Source organism: Stigmatopora argus, chromosome 12 (genome assembly GCF_051989625.1).
Source record: "Stigmatopora argus isolate UIUO_Sarg chromosome 12, RoL_Sarg_1.0, whole genome shotgun sequence".
In the NCBI taxonomy this organism is placed as follows: Eukaryota; Metazoa; Chordata; class Actinopteri; order Syngnathiformes; family Syngnathidae; genus Stigmatopora; species Stigmatopora argus.
In genome coordinates, this window is record NC_135398.1 from 938,308 (window position 1) to 958,856 (window position 20,549).

At 47.2% G+C, this 20,549-nt stretch overlaps 2 protein-coding genes across 3 annotated transcripts; both read right to left on the bottom strand.

Moving 5' to 3' along the window:
- Positions 1-304: 304 nt before the first annotated feature.
- On the bottom strand, positions 305-8,933 carry LOC144085815 (nuclear receptor coactivator 2-like). The gene is made up of 17 exons (XM_077615470.1): positions 8,884-8,933; positions 8,373-8,548; positions 8,195-8,289; positions 6,986-7,163; positions 6,253-6,447; positions 5,202-5,309; positions 4,980-5,120; positions 4,739-4,886; positions 3,229-4,078; positions 2,181-2,466; positions 1,988-2,113; positions 1,809-1,911; positions 1,565-1,727; positions 1,199-1,492; positions 893-970; positions 570-750; positions 305-453 (listed from the first exon to the last, which is right to left on the bottom strand). Exons 1-17 carry the CDS (start codon positions 8,931-8,933, stop codon positions 320-322), a joined length of 3,306 nt encoding a protein of 1,101 aa, XP_077471596.1. The 3' UTR covers positions 305-319.
- Positions 8,400-20,340, bottom strand: lactb2 (lactamase, beta 2). 2 transcript variants are annotated; one of them, XM_077615267.1, is made up of 8 exons: positions 20,073-20,340; positions 19,042-19,202; positions 18,852-18,960; positions 17,918-18,096; positions 17,691-17,839; positions 16,817-16,904; positions 8,884-8,994; positions 8,400-8,548 (listed from the first exon to the last, which is right to left on the bottom strand). In XM_077615267.1, the coding sequence occupies exons 1-7, from the start codon at positions 20,192-20,194 to the stop codon at positions 8,969-8,971; spliced, it is 834 nt and encodes a 277-aa protein (XP_077471393.1). In that variant the 5' UTR covers positions 20,195-20,340; the 3' UTR covers positions 8,400-8,548; positions 8,884-8,968. The 2 variants fall into 2 exon arrangements, with proteins under 2 accessions (XP_077471393.1, XP_077471392.1); XM_077615266.1 differs by lacking the exons at positions 8,400-8,548; positions 8,884-8,994 and adding an exon at positions 15,811-16,730.
- Between the last annotated feature and the right edge of the window lie 209 nt (positions 20,341-20,549).

Here is a 20,549-nt window from a genome sequence, read left to right on the forward strand (position 1 = left end):
TAGTAAGGCTTTTTTTTGTTAAAAAAACGACCATGTATAATAAAGCTTTTTTCTTAAAACAATGACCATATAGTAAGGCTTTTTTTCTTTAAAAAAACGACCATGTATAATAAAGCTTTAAAGCGGATGAAATCGACCCTACCTGTTCCGGGTGCACGACGTTGCTGACGTGGGCGGACATGTTGCCGTTGAGGTGGTCGTAGGCATTAGCGCCAGAAAACGATGCCTGCTGCACTTGGAACACGCTGGAAAAGACAAACGCAACCACGTGAACATCCCAAAGACCAACGCTCGATGGGGGGGCGGGGCCGAAATGAACTCACTTGTTGGCGGGTTGCATCCACGCGCCAAGGTCGGAGTAGGCGGGCGCCGCCCCTCCCTGCATTTGCATGCCGGGTGACAACATGGACGCCGAGTCCAAATGAGGATGAGGAGGAGGATGGCTGAGGCCTCCTGGGAATTTGGCAAAAATATGATTAATATATAATAATATAATATTTGGATGGTGAATCTAGAGTCATTTCGTTAGCGGTATGATTAGTACAAGCTAGCAAGCGACGTACGACTACCGTAGCCGTGCGCGGCGTAGCCGTAGTGTTGACCCAGGCGCGAGTTGGGCCCGCCCCCCACGGAAGCCATGTGGACAGCCATCACGGCGCCGTGTTGTTGTTGTTGTTGTTGACGTTGTCGCAGGTGGTTGCTGAGGTACTCGCGGTGACGTTGCGCTAACATCTGCGCGTTGAACGAGGCCTGGAGAGACAGCCGCTTTTATTGTGAAATTCCACAGGAAGCCAGCGCTCGCGAGAGCTTTACGTGACCATTTTAAAACGGATAAAAGCCTCGTGTTAACTGCGCGAATGCTAGCTAATTGTGAAATATTAACGAGTCTGACCTGGTTGGGAAGGTTGGACCTGAGAGGTAGATTGAGGGCGGGCACACCAGTCATCCGGTTCATGATTGGCTGACGGTTCTACAAGGGAAAAACCGGAGAAGTAGTTGATGAAAGTTCGAGAAAAAAAGAAAGCTGAGTCGAGAGATGGCAGCCATCTTGGGACAGAATAGGTCACCATAAAAGCCACTTAAATACGGGACTTCAAGGTCAGGAAGAAGAACTCTTTCTGTCCCAAGATGGCTGACAAAGCACTCACAGCACACATCAGATGTTTAGCGTAAGATATTTGTGGGTTTGCACTCGTACCTGAAGCTGCAATCGGTGTTGCAGCTGCATCCGGAGGTTGTTGGGCTGCGACGGCAACGGCAGCCCGGCGCCGGACCGGGCGCCGCCCGCTCGTTGCCCCTGCGCGCCGGGCATCCTCATGACGGGCGGGTAGCCGGGCACCCGCTGCTGCCCGAGGTGGCCGGCGACACCGCCCACCGAATGGCAGAGGAAGGAGGCGTCCGAGGGCCCGTAGCCGTAGTGCTGAACGCACGCGGGGGGCTTGACGTCGGGCATCGGATCCGAGGGGGCGAAAAGCTGCTCCGACACGGCACCCTGAGACAATTTGATCAAGTGCGTATTTGTTTAGTACTTCCTGTAGTAAAAGTGGGCGGAGTTCTGGCTCACCTGCCCGGCCATGCTCGGGATCCCGAGCATCTTGTCCAGTTCCTCCAGGCCCTCGTAGTTCTTCAGCACGGAGCACAGCTGGTTGAGGAGCGCCCCCTCGTCGGCCGGGCCCTCGGGCGCCGCCCCCCCGCAGCACCCCACGCCGTCGACCCCGTACGGCGACCTAAGACGGGGGCGGGGCGTTGGGATCACGGGTTGGATTTAGTTTGAGGGAACTCCGGTTTTGGCTTCTCTGGTTCCGTACCCGCGTTGACCGCCGTAGAGCTCCAGCGTCATCCCGTCGGGCCACGGGGCCGTCTGATTGGGCGGCGCGTGCCGCTGGTAGCCCGGGTTCGCCAACTCCATCTCTGATTGGGCAAGAAGGCCGAGAAGGTCAACGCGGGCGGGTGTGCTTGGTCGTCGGCTAAACTTCGCTCGGCTCACCTCCGCCGGCCATCAGGTGAGCGCCGACGAGGGAGCGGGCGGGGACGGCGTCGGGCATGGTCCGAGCCGCCCACGGCACCCCCGCGGACCCCCAGCCGTGCTGCGCCGGGCCAGCCGACAAAAAGGCTGACGGGGAAAGACGGCGTTTTAGGGGGACGTGGCGTTCACGGACGCCAGTCTCACGTGTTCTCACCCGTGTGCTTGACGGGGTTTCCCATGACGCTTTGCGGCGGCCGCAGTAACGGATAGGGGCCGTCGTTCCGGAGGCCCTCCTGCGACAGGCTCCTGATGGGCGGGGCCGGGGGAGGAAAGGGGCGGCGCTGCTCCCCGTGGGTCCCGCCCACCTCGTGCGGGACATCCGGCGCCACGACAACCGGGGAAGCCGACAAAGGAGGCGGAAGTCCTCGCGGGAGCGACGAGTCCGTCGAGTCGTGATGATGAAGAAGGCCGCTGTTGTCCAGGAGCTCTTCCAAATCATTCTGGAGACAAACGTTTCATTTATTCATACAAAATACACAAAACATATAGAAATGCAATAATAATGAGGATTTTAAAACTATTATTAGTTTTGAACCCCTTGATGCTAAATTTACATGGGAAAGCATTAGGAAAAAAATACACATGGAAACGAATAATAATATTGAAAATTGAGTTTTAAAAACTGGAAAACCCTCAATTTAAAAAAGACCTTCGGGAATTAATTCAAAATATAAATGTGAACAAAGAATTGTTTTTCATTCATTTTCTGAACCGGGTTGCAGGGGGTGCTGGAGCCTACCCAAGCTCACTAGACGGGAGACACCCTGAATCGGTGACTGGCCAATCGCAGGGCACAATGAGACAAACAACCAATCCCGCATAAATAGGGACCGTTTAGCATGCAATTAGCTTAGACCGGCGACAAAACAAGGTAAAACAAGACGGTCTACGCATGAATAAAAGGCAACAATGGCCATGAGCAGTTTCACTGAGCCCACGTGGGAGTGTAGTATAAGAGTTTGTATGTACATGCGCTGTCCCTTTAAGAAGCGACGTCAAGTTCTCCAACAAAAAAACAATAAAAGTCTGGGAAATTTGGAGCTTTTCTTTAGCCTAATAATTCATAGGGCATTAAGTATGACTAAATAAGAATTCACAGTTTGTATTTAGGGAATTTGAGCAACCATTTCAATGGTAATTATCGATAACCTTCCGGGCGACCAAAAGACCGGCGACCAATCGACCGTGTACCGGGCACCCACCTGATCGAAAAGGGCGTCCTGCTTCTCCGTCTTGACGGCGCCGTCCCCGGCCTCCATCTTCACGGCCTTGTCGGGCACCAGGTTGTCGTCGCGGTCCAGCAGGTAGCGCAGCAGCACGTTGTCCTTCTTCTTGGGGCTCTGGGGCTCCCCCCGCCTGGCCCCTTGCTCCCCCCCACCGGGGCCGGGGGGCTCCTTGCCCGTGGCCTGGGCCGTCAGCTTGGCCATTTCCACCGGCGACGGCGAGCTGCCGTTCTGAAGCAGCCGGTGCAAGATTTTGTGCTTCTCCTTCAGCGAGGCCGAGTGGTCGGCGTGCGCCGCCCCCGGATTGCCGTCGTCGGCGTCGCGCTCCTCGGCCGGCGCCCCGAGCGAGGCGGGGGGCTCGCCGCCGTCCGGCTTGGCGGTGAGGAGCCGCAGGAGCTGCGTGCGGCCCTCGCCGCTCAAACGGCGCTCGGGCTCGTCCGCCTCGTCCCCGGACGTTAACGGCGAGCGCGTCGTCTCGGGGGACGGGGCCCCGACCGGGTCCGGGAGGGCTCCCGAAGCGTCGGGGCCGAGGTCGTCGTCGCCGATAGACGGCGGGGAACGGAGGCCGCCGAGCGGCGAGGAGGAAGCGGGCGCGGGAGGGCTGTCGTCGACGCTCGCCGCCGTGCTGGGGCTGCGCTGATGGCGGGGGGACAGATGGGACCCCCGGAACGCCGAGGTGACGTCAGGGCTCCCCCGGGGCGAAAGGCCGCCCGCCGGTGCGTGGCCATCGGACTGCGGTGAAGACACGCCCAAGTGGTTCCCGGAGATTTCGGGGGCGCCGGCGTCCGGGGAGGGGCTCACGGTGACGTCCACTGGGTCCATGGTCTCCCTGAGAAAAAATAAATAAAAATGATTAGAATTATTTTCAACAAACATTTAGCCGCCAAATTCTGTGAAAAAATGAAAGAAAAAGAAAAATATGTTATTAAGTGTTCAAACAGGGCGACCTGGTGGACGAGTGGTTTTTTTCCGGGTACTCCAGTTTCCTCCCACATCTCAGAAACATGCATGCTAGGCTAATTATATGCTAAATTAAAGATGGCGCCGTACAAGTGGCAGCCGGCGGCGGTATCTCCGTCCACTCTTGCTCGTTTTGTGTGCTTGCTGTTTTTCTGTCTTAATGATTTGACTTGGTGATTCTAAATGATCCCATTCACTTTGATTTGCTTTGTACTTTGTGCTTTTGCTTTGTTGTTCTGTCTAATCACCCACCCTCTTGCTACTGCCACAATGAAATTTCCCGAATACAGTATATTAATAAAGTTATCCAATCCAAAAATTGCTCTTAGGTATGAGTGTGATTGGTTGTTTGTCTCCTTGTGCCCTCTGATTGGCCGGTCCCCCCCGCCAACACCATCGTTACAAATGAGGCATCGGACATCCTTGTACGTATTGATGACTAAGTATGGCTACTTGCTAATCAATACGCACAAATTTGAAGGCAAATTGTCCTCCAATTGTGGAAGGAAGGAAGTAAAGGAGTGGTTACCTCTGTAGCACGTGCAGCGACAGGTAGCGCTGCGGCTCGTCGGTGGCGGGCGAGCGCACCAGCTCGCTTTTGGTGTGCGCCCACACCGCTGTGCCGTCGGACAGCGAGAAGCGGTAAAGGGGGCTGAGGGCGTGCCCGTTCCTCAAGACTGACGCCAAACCCAAACAAAAACAGACAAGAAAAATGAGACCGGAAGAAAGCGCGGCGGCGGCCGCGGCGGCGAGACGTGATCTTTCCTCACCGTCTTGCTGGTGGCGCTTGGCGAAGGAGACGTCGCCGTCGTTCTGCAGGTGGAAGCGGCGGATGCAGCGCCGCACCAGATCCTCCCAGCCGGCCTTGGTGGAGGCCCGGAGCGAGGCCACGTCCAGAGAGGTGATTTTGCCTGTGGTGGACGGGTGAGGGGGTGAGGGGGTGAGGGGGTGAGGGGGCGAGAGGGCACCATTTCCAGGCTTTTTTGCCTCACCCTGGAGGTCCTGTCGCGTGGTGAAGCTCTCGTAGGACGGCGCCGCCGCTTCCCGCTCCTTCGCCGCCGAGACTCTTCTGGCCACGCAAATGAGGCACGACTGCAGATCTAGGGGGCGCCAAAGAGACATTTTGGCCGTCGGATTTCGTCGCCACACTTTTTGACCAATCCGGTGCGGGGCGGGGCTTGTTTAGCAGAACGAAGTTCGACATAAAGAGCCAAAATGTTAAACCGTGGGAGTTAAATGAGCCAAGCCTTACGCCAGAAGCAGCATAAAAAAATCAAATCTGCCAAATGATATTTTTGAAATAGAATCTATGATTTGTTTTGAAACAGCCGTGATGAATTTGAGCGTGTTTTAAGAGAAAGTCAAAAATAAGAGAAATATGAAACGAGGCACCGTATGTACAAATTATGACGAGAAGCAAAGAGCTGCATTCAATTTGGCCGGGAGCCGCATGCGGCTCGAGAGCCACACGTGGCCACCCCTGGGTTAAACCATGTAAAAAAAAATTTAAAAAAATGTCTACAAGCCATTTATTTCCCCGGCAGACGTCTCAAATTAGCGCCACGTGTCATCGGCTAATCGGGATTTCCCAAAGGACGAGCGGTGACGGAACGGGGACGAGACGCCAGAGGACGGAAGAACTGAGAGCAATGTTCCCTCGAAGCTGCGCGCGTGCGCAAATGCGCACTACTCTCGTCTTCTCTGCGCACAGCAAATCATATGGAGCGCACAAAATAAAATCACTTTTTTCTTTTTTGCTGTGAGGCCGACGCGCGAACCACTCGTCCGCCGGGCCGCAAATTCATAGATATTAATCATTACATTTTATTATGACTAAATCATTTATGTGTAGTAGACATGATACTGGTGTGTGCCCATAGCGAGCAATGACGATGTTGCTCACACTGGTCGGTACTCAGTGTGCTCAGGGAGGTTGTCTTTCTGCCCAGACAAACCAAAAATTTGAGGGAACATTGACTGAGAGAGGATTTTTTTTTTTTAAATCCGTACTAGGGTGGTCTTTTAGCGAGAGATTGCGCTTACCTTCCCCTTCTTCCCTCATGCTTTTGGGCTGGGAGACGGCGAAGCATTGCATGCTTTCGTACTCCCGCTGCGGCGTGGCTTCCTGCCCGTCGGCGTCCTCGCCGTCCGCCGGCGACAGCGACGGTTTGACCAACATCCGGCAGGTGAATGCGTGACTGTTCCTGCTGGATGGGTCGCCGCCAGCGCACTGGTTAACTGGACATCAAGAACAAACCAAAAAATAATAATAATTACAAAGAGCCAGAATAAAGAAAGCTTTTTTTTGTCCAGCTGTCCAATTCCTCTGGACTGAGAGGGGTGGCAGCGCTGGTCCGATAATAATCATAATATTGTACATATTCATTCATTTTCAACATGTAATTATTATAAAAAATTATGAAATTATTATGTAAGTATTATGAAAAAAATGAATTACGAAAAATTTAATATTGGGGGGAATTTGTACCCTATTTTTATTATTATATATATATTATATATTTATTTTAATCAGTTGAAATATGTTTGAACATAATTCATACTATTTACTAAAAAAAAATGCTAATCTTACAAGATCAAGTCACTAACAGATTTTAAAGATTATTTTTTCCTAGACTAAAATGGTATTTTAGCGTGGTTTAAAAAAAAGGTGAGAATACATTTTCCAATTTCACATGTAAAGGGGGGGGGGGGGGGGTTAATCAATTATTCAATTTCAACGTTCTGGACATCTTTTTTGTTGCTTGTGGGTACGCACTGAGGCTTTTGGGGAGCAGGTTTCTGACAAATTGGTGGTGGTCATCCGGGTGCAGGACGTGGTAGACGCTAGTGCGGATCAGCTCCTCCTGCCGGTAGCGCAAGTAATGGCTGACGTTCTCCGACACGAAGACCACGTCGCCCTCCGCGTTCACCACGAAGAAGAAGCCGTCCAGAGCCTGCCCGGCAACAAATGACAAGACCTTGTTGAGATTGGGCGAGAACTCTTCAGCGGCACCTCTACTTACAAATGCTGACTTCTACGTACAAAATTATTGTGCGTGTGATCGTGTGTTAACGTTAGCTTCCTCCTTACAGGAATAGAAAATGTTTCTGCACGTTTCTTATTCGTTTTACGACATTCATTCTTAATTTTCTAGTCATATCTCATCCTTGTGGGTTTCTCACAAAACTGGGGCACTTTGATCGTTTTTTAAAAAGTTTCTTTGAAGGCCGTGGAACAAATTTGAGAATTTATTCATATAAAGTACTGCTCTACTTACGAAAAATCCAAGTCACGAAATCTGTTCATTTCGTAAGTAGAGGCATCACTGTATAATGCTTTTAATTTAGATTAAATTAGATTACTTTATTCATCCCGTATCATTTTAGACTTAAATAAATAGGTAATAAATAAGTTAATTAATAAATAAATATTTTTTAGAATTAAATCTATATATATACATATATATATACACACATATATACATATATATACATATATATACATATATATACATATATATACATATATATACATATTTATACATATTTATATTATATATATATATATAATATATTTATAAATAAATAAAAAATATAATAATTTACTTTTTTAAAAACTTTTTGTTAGATTAATTATAAGGGTTTCCCGCAACCACTGCACCCCTGCAACCCTTGTGAGGATAAGCGACACGGAATATAAATGAATGAGTTTTTAACAAGCAATAATTCGCCTGTTGACATTTAGCCGATATACGCTATCGCTAACATACACACAAAGCAATGTCTTTTTTTTTTTCTTCCCCCCACGCGCACACATTCCGTGACACCCGCTCGTAATCGGCTTCCGGCGGATCTTTTTATTTAGACTAGCTCGGGGCCGAGCGCCACGTGGTCGCTCGCGCGTAGCACGTTCGCTGGCGGACCGATCCGCTCGCCGCCCGCCGCCCGCCGCCCGCCGCCCGCCGCCCGCCGCCCGCCGCCTCACCTCCAGCATCATGGGCCCCAGCGCGTCCTTGTCGATGACGGCGCGCCCGCTGGACGACACGTCGGCCATCTGCACTTGGTCGGCCGGAGCTTTCTCTACCAAAGACAAATTCAGAGCCGCTGATTGGCCGAGCGCTTTTTTTTGCCGGCGCCGGGCGTCCGGTCCGGTCCTCTCGTACCGTGCTCTTTGATGTGTCGGATCTGCTTGACCGTCTCCTTGAGGATGACGCACTTGTCGGGCTTGACGTGGAGGTCGTCCATGTCGTTGATGTTGGCGAAGATGAGCTCGGCCAATTCCGACACGTATTTGTTCTCCCGCTCGCGGTTGGGACGCTCGCCGGCGCTCCTCTTGGGGCTGCGGTCGGGCGTGGTGGATTGGACGTCCGTTGCCGTCAATGGCGCCCGGGGGCCAGTGGACAAAAATACATACGGTACATCCAAATTAGTACAGATGAAAATGACTAAATATAGACAGTTAAAGCACAGAAAAAGCAAAAACTAAGTTAATATTACTCATCGATAGGATTTAACTCTGATTTTTTCCCAAAAATGATTGATAGATTATTATCCTGATTGACAATAATAGACATTGACTTAGCCAAAGACATTGTCATGCGTTTATCATTAGTACAAGTCCAATCCCTTTGAATAACAACAATAATATTGACATCATCAAAAATGGTGGCCGACCTTGGTCCGAGGATTTCGGGGGGGCGCTCCTTCCTCTTGTGGGACTCCATTCCCGGGTCGGGCTCGATGCTGGCGTGGCCGCTGTTCATCGTTGGCGGATCTCAGCGCAGCCTGAATGAGGGTGACGTGTACGTTAAGGGACGTACTAGCCTTTTTTTGCTAACATGCTAATCAACTTGCCTGCTTCTATTGCTGGGGGTCAAACGCATGCTAGCTCAATCTCAAGTGGGCCGGACCCGTTTATTAAGGGTGAAAATTGTGTGCGCGCCATTGACGGCGCTAGACCAATCGGTTTTGACCGGGAGTGGCGAATCCCTGCCTTGCTGTGAATGGCGCTGAAAGATGAGCATCCACAGCCAGTTTCAGTCAATTGAACATCTATCCGTGTCAATGGCAGTTCATTTGATGTCACTTTCTTATCATTTTAGGCTATTTACAGGTCATTTCTTATGGATTTGGGGGGAAAGTAAGCAAAATGTTTGACAAAACAGCAAGAAAACAAGTGTGTAGGAGATAAGAATAGGACAGTATGCTGACAGGTGACCGAACCACGCCAACATAGAAATGAGCATTCTGGGACAAAAATCAAGTGCGCCGTTTGGCTAAGAAATCCGACGAATCAAAAAAAAAAAAGGGACTTTTCTTACAGTGGACGGATGGGTCGTCAAAGTCGTTCGGTGACGGCTTTAAAAGGGTTAAAGTGACAAACGACGCCCCCCCAAAAACTATATCAACACCTCCCAGGGTCATTGTTGGTTCGCTCGCACTCGAGAAGAACTCGCCGCCGCCGCCGCGTCACCTGACCGTTACATAATCGGCGACCCGGCGGGGTGAAGGAAGGCGGGATAAGGAGACCGCGGCGAAAACAAGAGCGCGGGGGAGGGGGTGGATGGACGGCAAAGGAAGAAAAAAAAATAGCACGTGCCCTAACGGAGAGCCAAGCGCGGCAGACGTCGCGCTGGCGGGCGGGGCATCTGTCACTCTAAATGAATAATTAGGCCCGGAGGAAGAGGAGGAGCTCGGCCTCATTAAGAAGAAGGACGGGAATGAAAATGGAGAACGAGAGAGGAGGGAACATGGCGGAGGAGAGGTCAGAAAAACAACAACAGGTGGTCTCAGCCATGCTAGCAAAAGCGGAGATGTCCACTCCGTTTCAAGTGGGAGGGTTGGCCACGAATGCTCATTGTTGGACGGCGCCAGCTGTCCAATCCAAAATGGATCAGAGAGATTATTTGTCGGTTGCTAGCGCCACGCTAGCTAGTACAGGTTGAGAGAATAACGTGGCTGTGGCTAGCGGGCTAGCTAACGGACTGTGCGTGGGAGATGTTGTCATTTTCAGTGGGCGGGGCCAAGTTAGTTGGAGAAAGCAAGGTTAATTCAAAGTTTGTTGTTAAGCCTGACTTTTATGGATGTCAAGAGGAAGCACCAAAGTGCATCCATGCCCAAAACGGGGCAGGAAGTCGGCCATTTTGGTTCAAATTGCCCGTCTCTGTTCACAGCTTCAATTCAGTTGTCGCTGCAAACAGCACAAAAAAAACAAACAAACAAACAAAAACAATTGCATGGAATGAAAGCCATTCAATTTCTGTACCACGTATCCTCACAAGGGTCGCGGGGGTGCTAGAGTCTATCCCAGCCGACTTCGGACACCCTGAATTGGTGGCCAGCCAATCGCAGGGCACAACAAGACAAACAACCAATCAGACGCATGGCGAACATGATGGAAGCGTCCTGGTGTTGGCATCGAGACTGCCGGGGGACATAAAGAAGATTGAATCAAGGGGATTAATACGGGCCAATGGAGCGTCAGGAAACGCAAACGTCCACAAAGTGCGTGCGCGTCCAGTCGTAACAATCCGTCTGGGCCGCTTTATGGGCCACTCGGCCATTGGCTTTATAGCCGCCGGCCGTTGCCGTGGACAACGCGCTCCGGTCCCAACCGGGAGGGGTGAATCATTTCAAGAGCCCGTAAACGATTGGCTCGGGGAACACTGGCTCGCCGGTAAACCATTGGCCGAGGGAACACGGACGGGCTCACCTATGAAATATGAACGTGGGAACCCGTTGCTATGGCGTCAATTTGGCCCACTGTTCAAGCGCTGGAATTAGAAGGGAGTCATTCCTTCGTTTGATGAACCGTTTATGCTAACGAGGCTCGTGGGGGGTGCTGGAGCCCATCCCAGCTAACTACAGGGCAGGGGGGGAGGGACACCCAATCGTAGAATGGAGTGATCTACAGTCTATCTAGACTTTTTTAGCAATAAATTGTGACGCTGGAAACTGCCGTTGAGAAAAGTACAGAAAGACGGCCATTTTGGATCCAGGCAACAACAATTGATTTGAAAATTCAGCCCCTGAGGCCAGTTGCACTTGAGCATATGAAATTTGGTGGAATGGTTTATCATGAGGAAAGCTACAAAAAAGTCTCAAGAAGCTATGCCCAAAAAGATACAATAACAATACAAATACAAAGATAAAAACAATACAATACAAAGAAGTCAGCCATTTTGGTTCGAGGCATGTATACGCAACAGCAAGCCCCTGAAGCCAGTTGCACTTGAGCATAGGAAATTTGGTGGAATGGTTTATCAAAAAAGTTTCAAGAAGCTATGCCGGAAAAGATACAAGTCGGCCATTTTGGATACAAGAATTTCTTTGGAATCATTTCAAAAACTCCCCCCCCCCCCAACAACTTATATTAAAATTGTAGTTACTCTTATTTGAATATGAAGTATAACCAGGATGTCATCACTATAAGGTCAAACTAAAGGTCGATTTATTAGCAAAATTCATTAAAATTCATGCCTTTGTTCGCAGTTGCTTTGCTTTAAGTCGCACGAAAGTTCTATTAAAGCGACGAGGTAACGTAAATTTCGACGATTCCAATGAACGAATCCATCGATTAATTGATAACTTACAATAGATGATCGCCGCCGCCAGATTTTTTAATACTTTGACATATTTTTAACCCTCCGTTAGTCGCGAAGCGCCCGTAAATAAAAAAGAGGGGGCGGAGCTTACGCAGCACTCCATTACAAAAGCGTTTTGAAAGAAATTCAGCCCCCAAGCAATAAAAATAAAACGCCGGTCTGGTACGCTAAGCTCAAATGACGTCACGCGGCACGCGAGTAAAGCGGGAAGTGGCAAAGTTAACACGTGAGCGGATGGTGCGGATCGCCGGCGGCTTTTGTTGTCCCCACCTGGCCGCCCAATTGGCGTCAAAGCTGGCGGGGGGCGCAAACTTTCCGTCCGAGACGGCGAGTCGACGCCGAGCGTCCGCTGCCTCCGACGGGGAAGGAAAAGAGCGGCGCGAAGCTTTTAAGCTCTTTAAGGTGTCTCTCAACCACGGACATGTGACCGCGGCAAAAAAACAAAACAAATACGAGCATGCAAAGTCCTTTTTAAAAGACTTGTGGAGGAATTTCGCCTTTGTGCTTTGCTGGGAATCAATTTTGGGGGCACTTGTTTTGCTGACTGCCGAGATTATTATTATTAGTGTGTTGTTTATTCACGCACACACCCTAAAAAAACAGACATACATTTTAAATGGATGTAAACAACCAAACATAAAGATGGAGATTTACATTTAACTAAAAGTGCTCAAGTTGAGGCAAAAAAAACGCATTTTAATCACTACCAAACGTTTGTAATCATTGATAAAAATGTTTTACTTGATGTTACAACCAATCTGTTAAATTGTAAAGGGAGACTTTGCGGGCACATTGACCGCACACGTGCTAACTTTCCTTTAAAAGAAAATGGGACGTGTTTTATGGGAGTAGTTTTGGTATATTCACGGTTAGAACACTGAAATTGCCTGCCACTGACAGGAATGAACGTCCAATCCTGTTTTTCATTTTGGTTTGTAATCTTATTCGCTAGACAGTTTAAAAAAAATAAGACAATGTTTTCGCCTAATGACAGAGAATTTGGTTGAATTTTTTATCATAACTGGATGAACAAAAAAAACAAAACCGAACAGGAAGTCAGCCATGTTGGTTTGAAGCCAATGTTTCAACATCGTCTAATTTCCAGGACAATTAATAAAAAAAAATTCAGCCCCCGACACCTGTTTTACCCACTGACATGAAATTTACTCGACATATCTATGACAACCAGACGCACAAAAAAGTCTCAAGGACCTATAACCAAAACCGAACAGGAAGTCAGCCATGTTGGATTGAAGCCAAAGTTTCAACATTGTCTAATTTCCAGGACAATTACTAAAAAAATTCAGCCCGTTATACCCACTGACATGAAATTTGGTAGACATGTCTACAAAAGCCAGATGCACAAAAAAGTCTCAAGAACCCCTAATCAAAACCAAACAGGAAGTCAGCCATGTTGATTTAAAGCCAAAGTTTCTACATTGTCTCATTACTGGTACAGTTGCTAAAAAATTCAGCCCCCGACCCTCGTTTTACCCACTGACGTGAAATTTAGTGGACATGTCTACAAGAACCAGACGCACAAAAAAGTCTCAAGGACCCATAATCAAAACCAAACAGGAAGTCAGCCATGTTGATTTAAAGCCAAAGTTTCTACATTGTCTCATTACTGGTACAGTTGCTAAAAAATTCAGCCCCCGACACCTGCTTTACCCACTGACGTGAAATTTAATGGACATGTCTACAAAAACCGGACGCACAAAAAAGTCTCAAGGACCCATAACCAAAACCAAACAGAAAGTCTCAAAAGCAGCACTTTCTGTCCCATTGACGGTGTGTTGCAGATGGCCCAACCAGGCCTGCTATAAAAATAAACCGCTTTTCCATCATCCCTACATTAACTTTCACATATGAGCACCTAAACCACAATTTTAACAATATTTCATCAACTCATTTGCCAAACGAGACATGTCATCAACGCAACCTCCGCATTTAACGTCCGAATCCACGTCGACGAGCCCAGCGATTTCAAGTTAAGTTAATTAGTCTGCGCGTATGCCGTTATTGCAACGCCGCTACACGTGTGCGTTATCCGCACACGCGTGCGCTGGGAAGCTCAAAGTCCGGCTCAAGTCTTGCACAAAGTCGCCACACGCGCCATTCTCTCACGAAAAGGGAAAACGAGAAAGCCGGGCGCGTTGACGCCCGCGCGGTAACGCCAAGTTTGGCCATCGGGGAAAAGAGCGGGTCGGACGGAGCTCACCTGCGGTGGGCTGCGAGCGCTCCGCGACCGGTCCGGCCGGAGGCGACCGGTCGGGGGCGAACGGGTGGCTGCGTCCGCTGTGGCCGATTAGCACGGGGTGTCATCCCCACTAATGACAGCTGACAAACTAGCCGGCGCAAATCCTACACGGCGCTCTGGCAACCCTCCCCCATCACGCTGGGTCACATGCTCCGCCCATCGTGCACACGCACGCACGCACGCTCGCACGCACGCTCGCACGCTCCTTGCTTACTTTAGCTCAGGCAGTGTGAGAGCTTCCCTCCCCTTTTTATTGGCCAAAACAACAATCCCTTTTTACTCATTTGCTTATTACACTGTAATAAACGCATGTTATTGTAGTTTATCCCAATTCCTGCAAAGACTGACTTTATAGATAGATTTATACACGCGGTTATTTTACATTCAATTTTGCGTCTGTAATTGTTATGATACTGTAATAACTGTAAGAAGAGGAAAGGTTATAAGAGTTTAAATTAAAAAAAATCTTAATCAAATTGTGTAATCAACTACTGTGATTATTTGGCAAAAGACATTGAAATGAACTTTTTTAGCAGAAATAATATTTACTGTAATAACATTTACTGTTATTACAGTCATTCATGTTTAATAATTAAGTATAAAAACTGTTTAGGTTTATTAATAGCAGTTATTACAGTAAATATTATTTCTGTTAAAAAAAGTACATTTCCATGTCTTTGGGCAAATAATCACAGTAGTTGATCACGCAATTTGATGAAAAAAAGTTTACATTTAAACTGGCATAACATTATTAATTCCATTTCTCTAGAGTACGTTTTTTTTTTCTTGACGTTTTATGTTTTAATTTATTTGTCTTTATCTTTTAATTGTTCATTACATCAGGACTGAACCTCTATTTTTGTTTATTATTATCCTTATCCTCACAAGGGATGTGGGGGGGGGGGTGCTGGAGCCTATGCCCGCTAACTATCAAATTTTATTTTTAACTTATACGACTCTAAATTGATGTATAATTTTAAGAACTTTTTTTTGTTGATTTTGTTTAATAGCTGTTTTATGTTGTTTATTTCAGGACGGAACGTTTGTTGAATTCGTGACTTTTTTGGGGTCAAAATTGGACGACAAAACCTTGAACTCTTTTGCTAACGGCGGGAAACAAAGACGGCGTGTGAAAAGCTTTCCCCGAGCTAAACTCCGGCACCCGAGCTTAGGATAACAACGAGCGCAACCTGTTGCGTTTCCCACACTCGGCAGGTGCCGGGGGCCCCGAGGCCCGGAGGCCCGGGTCCCGTGGACCAGGGTCCCGTGGACGAGGGGCCCACGCGGCGCCGGTCCAGGGATTCGCCTTCTTCCCTTTCACGCACTCCATTTACCCCCTAATAAAGGTGTTTTTTTTTTACCACAAAACGATATTTCGGGTTCGGAGTCGTTGACGGCGATAGATGTCCAAATCGGTTTAAAGTGGGACGGATGGCAGCGAATGAAGAAATGTTAAAAACGTCCGTGTTTTGCTTGAGCATCATATTTAGGAATTATTTAAAAATCATCGCATTTAGTCATTTTCCTCTATTCTTATCTTCAAGCGGGGGTGCCGGAGCCTATCCCGGCTGACTATGAGCAGTAGGCGGGGTACACCATTTTTTAGCAGCCAATCGCAGGGCACGACGAAACCCAAAAAACATTTTTTTCTGGCGTTCTGGATTTATTTTAATTCAGAAAAAGATGTACAATACAATAAAAAAAACTTGCAAAACAAATTAAAATATTGCAAGGGCCAATTTGAAATCCTTTTTCCAATTGTATGGGTTAAATCAGAATCAGGTAATAAAGATCAGGTTTTAATCCATCTAGACTGAGAGGGTTAACAGCGGGTCAATAAATTATATGTATATATTACACATTTGTGAAAAACAAAATCTTGAAATTCGACACTATTTTCTTTACAGATTTCAACAGTTTTTCAGATTTTGAACGCAAAGAGATGCTAGTTTAATTGACTCGCTCCATCTAGCGTCTGAGCTGAGAATTACAACAATGTAGGCTGAACGGGAGCTTCTTGTGTGGGCCATTTTCAAGGATATTTTCAGAATTTACATGGGGCTTGTCAATAAAGGGTTAAGTTATCTTGTCTTTTGGTTATCGTGATAATATTACTGAGAGTTGTATTGTATTTGGACCACTGAGTACAAAAAACATTTTAAAAAATCAATGATTATTTCCAGCGCTTATGTGACCCTTCCTCTGGTGAACTTTGACCTTGCCTGGAGGTTGCCAGGTAGATTTTTGACAGAGTGGAGGCTGCCCGTCGGCCTGCCTGTCTGAAATGCACTCTTCAACTTTCTATATTATTTAGCTATTTTGGACACGCGCATCGAAAAATGATATAAATTGCGATCATCAAAATGAAGGCCGCGAGTGAACGCAACAATTTAAGTTTCGATTACAAAATATTGACTTTTAATCGCCTTTTAATTCCCTTTTTCAAAAATATATTGCATTTGGATCGGCGTCGATTATTGGACAATTTGGAGATTGGCTAAATCCTATTTAGAAACAAATAATTGGATCGGAAGTCACAAACAAAATCAGCACGGGACATCCTCAGTGTTGTAAAGACCAACAGTACGAGCGTTCCTTGAACTCATCGTCTCAGAGGTTGCTTTTCCACATTTTGTCCTGTGCCCATTCCGCCGTCACTGAGGAGACATTGGAGTTTTGTTTTTTTGTGGTAGATTCCGGCACCCTCCCCCCGCGCGCACCCTAGAAGAAGACCCCTCCTCACCTTGACTTATCTTTCCTTCTTTCTCCAGTTTCTTCAAGTGGTGCCCCAAGTTGACGTTGGCCGCTGGATGCAAATGTTCAGGGGTGTCCTGTGTTTTGAATCATTAGAATGTTAGGAAAATAGCAAAGTCATATCCAAATTAAGTCAGCATTAAAGTGATTAAGTTTTAAAAGAGTTTACGTTTAAAAATTACACTTACAAAGTTATTTTGTTTTCACTCAGTGGCTGAAAATGGATTGGACATCTATTGCCGTCATTGGCGCAAAAAAAGTGAATGTTACAATAATGGGTGCCTATTTTTGTGGGTACACGGTTGATTGGTCGCCAGTCTTTTGGTCGCCGATCTTTTGGTCGCCGATCTTTTGGTCGCCGGTCTTTTGGTCGCCGGTCTTTTGGTCGCCGGTCTTTTGGTCGCCGGTCTTTTGGTCGCCGGTCTTTTGGTCGCCCGGAAGGTTATTGATAATTACCATTTAAATCTTTGCTCAAATTCCCTAAATACAAACTGCGAATTACTATTTAGCCAGCGGCGACCAATCGACCGCACACGATTTTTGCGTGTCCATCCCCATTTTAATTATTTAAGGTATAATGTTTCTGATGAAATTTAAAAAATATCCTATTAAAAATGCAATTTATACTCCAATGCGGTGGACCAGTGGTTAGCGCGTCAGCCTTACAGATCTGGGGTCGAGGGTTTGATCCCATGTGGGTCCTTACTGTCTGTGTTCATCCCCAAGCTTGCGTGGGTTTTCTCCAAGGTACTCTGGTTCCCTCCCACATCCCAAAAAACATGCACTCTATGCTAATAAGATGCTAATTACGAGCTCTGGCTAAAAATGGGGTACCCTGAAGGTATTTGGGGTTAGACACTGACCTTGTAGATGATCTTCACCAGTTCCATGGATGAAAAACGATTTCCCGCTCGCGCCCGAACGGCCGCCAGGATCTGGCGTTCCCTCTCCTGGCGGTGGCTGACGTACTCGCGGATTTTGGCGCAGGCGTCCTCCACCACGGGACCGTGACCTGCGGGGCCGGAGCGTCCGATTGGGTGACGGGTTCCGGCCGGGTCAGGTCGGAACGGGGACGGGACGGCGAACTCACCGGGGTAGATGAGACGAGGGCCGGCTTGCGTCAACCTGGCCAGCGAGCTCATGTAATCGCGCAGGTCCTCGAAGACGGCCGTGCCTTCGCCCAGGACGCAGTCGCCCGAAAACAGCGCCCCCTCCTCCTCCAGGAGTAAGGACATGTGGTCGTCCGTGTGGCCCGGCGTGAACAGAACCCTTGACGGACGGCGGGGCAAACCCGGTATTTAGTGGAGGGGCTTACTGGCTGTCAATCATCACGTTTTTGTGTCCAAAATGCTAGGTGTCCAATTGACCCGAAAAAAAACCCAAAATGGCCGACTTCCTGTTCAAGAGAGTTTTACGCGTGTTATCTTATGATGGACATATCCATCTAAATTTGACATCTGGCGAAACCGGGTTCAGGGGATGAATTATTTTTATTTAATAAAGGAGTAAACTCAATAAGAAATGTCCACGTCGAGCCAAAATGGCTGACTTCCCGTTCAATTTCAGGCACAGATCCTTCAGACTTTTTGGCACGGCACGTCTTGGATGTCTAATTTTTTAATGATTTTTTTTTCAATTCAAATAGATTTTTTTTTTTAACTAGCAGCGTTTATACCATAATATCCATGATACACATATTTACCAAATTTCATGTTAAGCAAAACTGATTTCAGGAGCTGACTATTTTTCCCTAACTGTCCAAGGAATGAAACTTAATACAAAACGCCAGCTTGAGACCAAAATGGCCGAATGCCTGTTCCGTTTTGGGCACGGATCCTCCAGATTGTTATGATTGACATGTCAACCAAATTTCATGTCATGAGGTGAAATTGGTGTGAAAGGACCGCAAAAATCGAGGGAATACTCTATTTAGGTTTAGGTAATTCCAACCTTGACCAGCAGAGGGCGTCAGTGAAATTAGACTGTTACTGTACAATACTAGACAATGACAAGGCTCTACTCACTTGAGCGTGGCTCCTTCCGTTCGGACCACATCTCCATCTTTCAAGTAGGTGTACCTGTCGCTGCTCACCGGCCCGGGTCGGGGCAGTTTGCTGACTCGGACCTCGGGACCTGAGGTAATACGTAGGTACGTACGCGTGAGCGCCTTGGATTTTTGCCGCCGTGGACACTTTTTGGGGCGGTTGGTCTCACCCGTGATGTCGCGGCAAATGTCGTCCAGGCCGCCGGCGTGGTCGTGATGCCAGTGCGTGACGAGGATCTCCTGAATGGCGCCCTGGAACACGCGCAGAGCTTCTTTCAGATTGCCGATGTACTCCGGGACCGCTGACTCTCCGGTGTCGATCAGGACTCGTCTGTGGACGGACGGTCAGGATTTTAAGTCACGAGCAACAAGAATTGTAGCATTTTTACGTTTTTTTCTCCTAAAATAGAACATGTACATACATCCAAAAATGGAAAAAAAAGAATGAGCCTTAATATTTTTAGTTGTGTTGTTCCATTAAACTGAAAATACCATGTTTACTGTTGTTTGCCTATGTATGAAATCAAAATATGATCCTAAAATATTTTTTATTAAACATTGAAAAGAAGTGAAAAAAGAAAACTTCACAAATTGACATAATTTTTAAGAAATGGTAAATAGAATGTTTATATTTTCCTATTTTTCCTTTTTTTGCTAAACATTGTTCTTTTAAATAATGAAAATTAAATGGATGCATTAATATATAAAAAGAGAATATTTATTGATTCATTCTGATTTCGTTTTTAATTGAATCAAAAAATGGGAGGTGGGGTGGAAAAATGATTTCGAATATTTTAGTTTGCTATGTATTGTAAATGACATGGCATATTTGAACAAATACATTAAAAGAGAATAGATGTTGGTCTTTTCCAACCATTTTATAAAACATTCATATTTGAATTTAAACAAGTAAATGAGAAAGGGGCTAAATTAGGATTTAGATAATCTTGAGGTCGACAAAGAGTCTAAAAAAAAACTAAATAGTTGAGCGACTATCAAAATTGAGGAGCCATTTTCTCGCGGGCGTTTATTGAGTTTGATTTATTTAATATAAGGGACAGCACATATTAATGAACATATTTATATTCTGTTAATCAACATATATATGTAAATGTATAAGATTGTAGCCAAATGGTCGCACTAGTGTGGTCCCAATTACGAACTGGTGTGTGTGTGTGAAACCAATTGAGGCGTCCTTCACCTGCTACCGGTCCCGACCAGGTACGTGTTGGTCCCCTGCAGAGTCATCGGTCCCGGATTACAACCCAAGACCCGCACCACTCGGGCGGAGAGCTGCTCGATTCGGGGGATGAAGGCACTCATGGCGTCTTCATTTAATCCAAACGGAGAAACAAACAAACCAAACGAAAGCACGACAACGACGACGACGACGACGACGACGAGGCTAAAACGCCAGCAGGGAAAACATGCTAACCTAGCCAAGTTCACCGGAAACACGCGGCGATTGTTTACTTCCTGGTTGGGAGTCGCCTTCACAATAAAACTGTGGTTACGCAAAATGGACGCTTGGTGGGGCCAATGTTTGCTAAATGCCAATGGCTTAAAAGGCGAATTTTAGGTATTAATATTATACTTTGCCCGATATTTATTTACATTTCATCAATGTGTATTGAAATTCGGTTATCATGTGTACACGTCAATATATTTTGAAAGGACA